This window comes from Electrona antarctica (assembly GCF_951216825.1).
Source record: "Electrona antarctica genome assembly, chromosome: 13".
NCBI lineage: Eukaryota > Metazoa > Chordata > Actinopteri > Myctophiformes > Myctophidae > Electrona > Electrona antarctica.
Window position 1 is genome coordinate 24820683 of NC_136794.1, and position 7500 is coordinate 24828182.

Consider the following 7500-nt stretch of genomic DNA (forward strand, 5'->3'; position numbering starts at 1 on the left):
AAACAAATAGCCGACCTGCAAGCTCACACGCTTCTAGATCTTGTTTTTACTTTTTCTATTTTTAGATTTCCGCTTGTATTGACATGCCCCAAAATAGGGATTGTCACGTTGGAAAGCGGTTATTGAAATGAAAAAGATGATGAAAGAGAGTGTCTGTCCCCAACCCTATGATGAAGGGAGGGGAAGGGGGGACTTGTCCCCAACCCTATGATGAAGGGAGGGGAAGGGGGGACTTGCCTTTCCCATGGGATAACTGGGGGCTAGTGCACTGCACCCATACTGTATATGATTATAAGCATACGCAATCAATGGTGAGTTCTGCTGTGTCATTATGGCTGCTGAGTATATAAATAGTGTGAAAGTGTGTGTTGGTGTGCACGGGGTCGCATGTATAAATAGTGCGAGTGTGTGTGTTTGTTGGTGGTGTGTGCACATGGGTGTGTCCCTGCCCAACAAGACAGAGCCAAAGGCTCGGGCCAGCTTTTATGCTGCTGCGAGACCGCGTGGCCTCAAAACACACATCTTACACTGACTCCCTGATACAGAGAGAGAGAGAGAGAGAGAGAGAGAGAGAGAGAGAGAGAGAGAGAGAGAGAGAGAGAGAGAGAGAGAGAGAGACCTTTATTTTATTCTATTTATATTCAATATTCATTTGTACATACATTGATTTATCTTGATTGTTTTGCTCCACTTTTGCTTTGGCAATGTTAAACGCATGTTTTCTCAAGGCAATAAAGCTCCTTTAAATTTAATTGGCTGAAGGAATGGAGAGATGTGTGTGAGAGAGGATATATACGCAGTAAACACAATGGACCCAAAAGGACACAGACTCTTAACATTCAGTGTGTGTGTGTATGTGTGTATGTGTGTGCGCACGTGCGTGCGTGTTGTGCATGTATGCGTGCGTCCACCCCTTGTTTAGATTCTGCTCGTCATTGACCTGTGTGCCCTTCGTAACCAGCACTTTATAGCCTGCAGCCTGAGTATGAAAGGTACACACACATGCATGTACCTGTGTGTGTGTGTGTGTGTGTGTGTGTGTGTGTGTGTGTGTGTGTGTGTGTGTGTGTGTGTGTGTGTGTGTGTGTGTGTGTGTGTGTGTGTGTGTGTGTGTGTGTGTGTGTGTGTGTGTGTGTGTTGAAGTTTCTGATACCCGTAGCTTACATACATTTCCATAACGGCTGCCAGGCATGACAACTAACTTTCTCTCTCTCTCGCTCCCTCCTTCAGTCAGACAGACAGACAGACAGACAGACAGACAGACAGACAGACAGACAGACAGACAGACAGACAGACAGACAGACAGACAGACCACTACAAACTCATGTAGGCTGGGAAAGAAAAGTTAGTATTTGGTCAACTATCAGACAAGCTTTTATAGGATTATGACATTTTGAAAATTGAATTATCTTATTAAAACAGCAGTAGGATAGAAAATATGCTGGAATTGGTGGGATGGCATTTGGAAGGCTTTTTTAGACTTATCTTGTGAGAGAGTAGAGGAAAGGTTGCTTATCAAAATACTTATTAATCTACTATTTATTGTGCGTGCACATGGCGGGTGCACTGCCCCATGCCGCGCAGCTCTCTCGCTCTCTCTGCATCTAAAGCCAATGCAAAACTCACAGTTGTGTGTTGGGGCGCCCTCTCTCTGTTTCCTGCCGATCTATACCTCTCTCTAGTCCAGAGAGAGAGGGGGGTAGGCAGGGCTGGAGAGATAAGAGAGGGAGATAGATAGGTAAAATGAATATTCGGAGAACTGAATGAGAGGGGGGAGAGAGAGAGAAGAGAGGGAGAGAGAGAGAGAGGGGGGGGGTGAAACTGCTCTTTAATCAGTGGCGCTATATGGAGGCGGGTCGAGGTGCGCGGACTGTAATGCGATATACACACACACAAACACACGCACACGCGCATGCAGAGAGGGGGGCTGACGGCGCGCTCCGCTCACTGCCAGTCCCGACTCCCAGTCAGATACTCGGTGGAGAGAGAAGCGAGAGGAGCTCAGCTCAGAGAGAGAGCGAGAGAGAGAGAGAGAGAGAGAGAGAGAGAAGCGAATAAACGGACAGTTTTGGGAGCAGAGAGAGCAGAAGCTACATATACATGGTCACTGGTGTTGCTCTAACAGCGGAACAGTTTTACGCGCAGAACAGAGCAGACAGCGCTTTGCTGTTGGACTGCCGTTCTCTGTGACTTGCATTGCAGTCGCCTTTGCGCGCACCACGCACGGGCACACCGTTATTATCGGGACAGTGGCTTTTCCTCCAAGAAGATTATATACTGTCTCTTTCTCATGTGGTGGTTATTTGACAAAGTACATGTGGAGGAGGGCCAGAGGAAAGGGGACGGGAGGACATTTGGACTCTGGAATTGAAAGAAAACGTGTCGAAAAGAGCCTTGTTGGGCTACTTTTTTAGGAGATCTCGGGTCTGTGTGCACGCAGGGCTCCTTTGAACTCAATGGTTCGGCACAGGTGATTCCGACGTTTTATTTCCACTTCAATTTGTTTCCCTTCTTTTTATGTCTCTGTCACAAGGGGCTGCGAAGTCTTAATTCCCACGCGCACTGTTTGACTGTGTTGTGGAGTGGGAACCGGTGCTGCTGCGGCTATTTTGTGCTCACTCACTCACTCACACCAAGAATGGATTTTTACTACTTTCATGTTCTTTTGGAATAGAATTTTGTACGTGAGGCATTGCGCAGCGATCAAGCAAGCCAGCCGCCACCAGAAATCTTGTTTTTATGTAGAAACGTCTTGAAATCCACACGGTGTGGACGGAGCTTTCTTTAACAGGCGACCCGGGTTCCTCGCTGTGGTTTCGGGGGGGACACCGACGGAGGAGTGGACAGACACACAAGAGAGAGCCTACTTTTTGGACTACAAGTTTCTCTCTAGGAAAAGACAGAGAGACCACCACAGAAACAGGAGAGGAAAGACTTCTTCTCCTCGCGTGGGATAAAGATGGAATTATCCCTACTATGGCTTTGTGGATGTTTATTCGCGTTTCTTTCACCCGCACCACCGGCGAACGCACAGGAGGGAGGTGAGTGTTGGCTTGTTTCATGCTGTTTCACACCCGGGTGTCAACATCGAAATGATCGCTCGCCCTTTCATCACGGAGAAAGAACAGCTCATTTGAACACATTAGCAACTCGGAGTCCTTCACAATACTCAATTTCTTTACAATTAAAAGCATGAGTGGTGCGAGGAGCCGAGGAGGTATACCGATGTGTATTTGAAATGTTCGAGGAACAATAATATATTAAATATAAATATCCTACCCGTACCGTTACCCCACTGATAAATGAACGCACACGCGGCTTACTCAACAATACAAGCCGGGTGGCTTGATGATTATTACATTTTTAGCTAATTAGGGGGACGGACATGCAGGTGAATCGTTTTTTTTTAAACCAAAATGTAGAGGCTATTATCATGACCACGGCCTTAACCCTTCAACACTGAGGGCTCCCCGGTCAGTCTTGAGTTAGCACATAATAAAAACAAATATATTGCTCACTCGTTTTCTCCGTCTCGTTCAAACAGCAAAGCCTTCAAGACGCAGGCTTCAGAGTAGGCCCGGTAGGCTATAGTCACATGTGCCCATGATATGGGATTTTTTTAACGGCTATTTAGTTTGAAACTTTTTGCAGCCGTGCAGTTTGACAGTTTTTACCAGCTGTGACCCAACTGGTCTGATTTCACGTTGTTCCTCATGGGATTCCCCCCCCCCACTGTCGAACAACATCCTTATAATAATTTCACACGCGTGCACCTTCTAAAAAGAAAATGAAAATAGTTTTTATTTGTATTTTTCACTTCGTTATATCGTGCCCACGTGTGATGAATGATCATTAGTATATAGCATGCATGCTGCCTGTTAGTTAATCATGGCACTGCTTTTCAAAGTGGGGTCGAGTGACCCCCATGGGGTTCTTGAGGGGGGCTTCCAGGGGGTCCCATGCAATTGGTAAATGAGTTAAAATAGAATCAAAACCAACTAGTTCAACCACTTTAACCCTATAATAATACATAGGCTACACCAGCCATTTGAAAATAGCCGGTCAACTTATAGCTCACAACACACACAACACATGAGCTTGTAGATCTGCAATTAAAACAAAACAAAAATCTTGAATATTAATTTTCTTATATATAATTTATTTATTTATTTAAACAACAGGAAAAAAGGGGTTCCTGGCACACTATTTTCAGAATATGGGGTCTAGACAGAAGCAGTGGTTTATAGGAGAGATGGTCGTGGTATGGTAGGGTATAGGGCAGTTAGGATAGGTGGTCGTGACTCGTGGTTTAGGGTAGAGGGCTAGGCAGGCTCTCTGCGGTGGGCTGTAGCCACACAGCGGGCGGAGGTCGCTGCTCTGACCGACGCTACTGCTGTGGTGGTCCGTCACTCGAAGACAAGTTCTCCCGGCCGGTGGTGCAGTGTGTGTGACTGTGTGTCATGTGTGTGTACGCGCGTGTGTGCGTGTGTGTGCAGTGTTGAGAGTGAACAAATGGAACCAATATAAACCCCTCCAAAGACCATTATTATTTTTGCCCGGTCATAAACGGTTGTTTTCGTGCGCGCAAAGACAACACCGGGTTTTACGCAAAGCTCCGCGTGGCGGCTCAAGAACATTTCTTGGCGGCCAACACAGTGATAGGTAGCCTGCCCTTAGTTAGTGCCCTACCTAATTCATCTGGAAATGTATGAAAATGTGATGTCCGAAATGGTTGTGGTTTTAAAGTGGTTGTGGTTTGGCCAGCAAACGGCTTTATTTCAGTAGGCTTTTAGTTGGAGGGAGTCGAGGGACTATAGGAACGGCTGTTTTTGACCGGAGATGATTAGCCTACAAGCAGCACATGCACGGCCACCGCGTGTCAAAGAAACTGCATGACTCCAAAATATTGAACAAAATGCATATAACCAATATTTTACCTTTGAGGCTATTTAACAATCGAATTTAAACTCTGCGTGTGTAGGATATGAGCTTAGCTTTGATTCGTGTTTAAGGTGTGAAAATGTAAAAATGATAAACATGCCTGCACTGCAGGTCTAGTCTAGAGGCTATCGCCTTTTGCGTTCCAAAAATATAGCCTATCATAATATTCGAGATAAGCAACTATAACAGTAGGCCTAGCAGTTAAAATTGAAATGTCGTTTTATCTCGAAACCCCTAGGGAGCAGGTGTGAGGAGTTGCAGCAGCCCTGCAGAGTATAGGCTATTATTTAAAAAACAGTTAAAAGTAGGCTATACGTAGGCCTATATAAAATACAGTTGTATTCATGCAGTCTTGCAATAGTATGGAACAACACAAACTAATATGTAATTGTTAAAGAATGAGATAGCCTTATGGTTTTATCTTGAAGAAATGTAGGCTAAAGCCAGATTCTATAGGCCCTGATTTAGCCTATAGATAGACGCGAGTCTATTAGGTCGACTATACTGCAAAGTGCACGCAGTGCTCGTTCAGTCAGTGTGCCAACCAAATGCGAAATTTATGCTTCGACTTTAGTCATCATTTTATTTGTAGACAGACTCTCTCTCTCTCTCTCTCTCTCTCTCTCTCAGACAGGTAGGATACCCTGTAGTTTCTGCCAGTCTGTCTTGGTCTCTTCCCCTTGGTTTTCAGCGTATAACAGCAAGAGGTAGCCAGAGGGAGTTGTTTTTGAGGGGCTGGTGGAGAGGATAAATTGATTCGGTGCCCGTTTGTCGCTTTAAGCAACAGCAATTTGACTGTAATTCAAATCCATCTGGCATTCCATACAAAACTGCGGCTCTGAGGGGAGAGGAGGAGTGGTGGGATAGTTTTTGTGAAGTTGGCTAAGTTAGAGGTAGGCTATATTTCTCGATTTAGAGACTTCTAAGCCTGGGGTTTTCCAGATCCCATGACTTGGACTGAGTGGTGTATTTTTTGGAGGGAAGGAAGCGGGCAGACTCTTTCATTACCTCACATTATATCTACCAGTTGTGAGATAGGCTATGCCTGTGGGATTCTACAGTCTATAAACTCCATTGCAAAAAAATAAGGTTTAATTAGCTTACTATTAATTATTTTTTCTATATTTTTGAACTTTGATAGAACCTTACAAAAACATGTGATTTTGAGACCTTGCATAAATTATACCGCCAACTTGATCACATGAGAGAAGCAACAGATAAAGATGATGGATAATGTTTGGACTCATGCCTAGGTTGCTTTACCACCCGAGGCTGAAGGCTATACACACCAAAGTTCAACATCGCTTCAACTTTTCCTTAATTTAGGGAACCCCTGGGGTTTGACTGCAGTCACAGTGCATGCAAATGTACACAGGCAGCGGTAGCCTATAGCCTCTGAGGGCTCTGCTGTAATAACGTTTTACAGATGCTCTCATAGCTACCTGCCAGGTGCTGCTGATACTCTTTTTCTTCTTTGCTCCAGAGAGATGGAGGAAGTAGAAACAGACCCACAGATGCAGAGCAATGGAAAGAGAGGCTATAGAGAGACTAGGTGTGAGAGAGAGACAGGCAGACAGAGTGGGTTAGAACTGGAAAAAAGAGGCGAGCAGCGAGGAAGAGTGATTTCTCTTTTTAATCCTCCCTGTTTGATCCTGTTTCTCCATTCCGTTTGATCACAGCTGTGCCTGGAAGGGAGATAAACGGGTGTAATTGGCCACTCAAGGCCAGATGTCTGACTCTATACATGCCTTGTCTGATGAAATATACTTAGTTTCATACTAATGGTGAGAAATAGGCTATTAGTATAGTGTTGTTAAATCCACTGGTGAGTTGTAGACGCTGGGTTCTTAAGCTGTAGTGTCATGACCCACAGTGGATTACAAATCTGTTTCTGGTGGTTACGATGAGTTTTTTTCCACACACAAAAAAAAGAAACACCTTGCAGCTGAGCAGACTGATAAACTCAATTTGATTCAAGTTTGTTATTGCCTATTCATGTAAAGTTACTTCTGTTGGTTGCAGGGTGCTTTTGGTGGTCCCATGCAATGAGCAAGTTGTGTATTTGAATTAGTTTGGGCTGAAAATATGTGACTTTAAGTATACCACTGAATGACTGAAGATATATGTCTTCCATATGTCCAACTCCTAATGTATACTATAGGAGTATAATCAGACTTTAAGAGAAAATGTGCAGAAGGTGTAATGTAGGAAAGATGCATCTTGGGGACACTTCTGCAGTAGCACCGTGCAGCAAACACAGCTAATGGCAAGGCTGTTTTTGAGTGGTGCAGCCACTCCAAGGAACAGCATTGTCCATCCCTACCTATGTCCGTCCCTATATATGTCCATCCATCCCTATTTATGTCCCATAACAGGAGTATGAGCACTACAACCTCTTTAAGCAGGTACAGAATGTGTTGGTCTGTATCATGGGTCTCTCTAGTCTCTACTAGTATGTAACTGCTAGTATGCTAACAAGGGTTATAATTGAGTACCACAGACGAATAACAGTCTAAGTCCACACTATTGATCCATAATATATAAATGATAGATAAGGGT

General features: G+C 44.5%; 1 protein-coding gene across 1 annotated transcript in view; it reads left to right on the forward strand.

Annotated features, from left to right (window-relative positions):
* Positions 1-2019: 2019 nt before the first annotated feature.
* Positions 2020-7500, forward strand: part of LOC306934900 (neuropilin-2-like) — a gene marked incomplete at its 3' end in the record, with an annotated part of 112967 nt that continues 107486 nt past the window's right edge. The window contains exon 1 of the mRNA XM_079517710.1: positions 2020-3041. Within this exon, the coding sequence (XP_079373836.1) occupies positions 2960-3041 (82 nt within the window). The 5' untranslated portion in view covers positions 2020-2959. The remainder of the gene's footprint in view (positions 3042-7500) is intronic.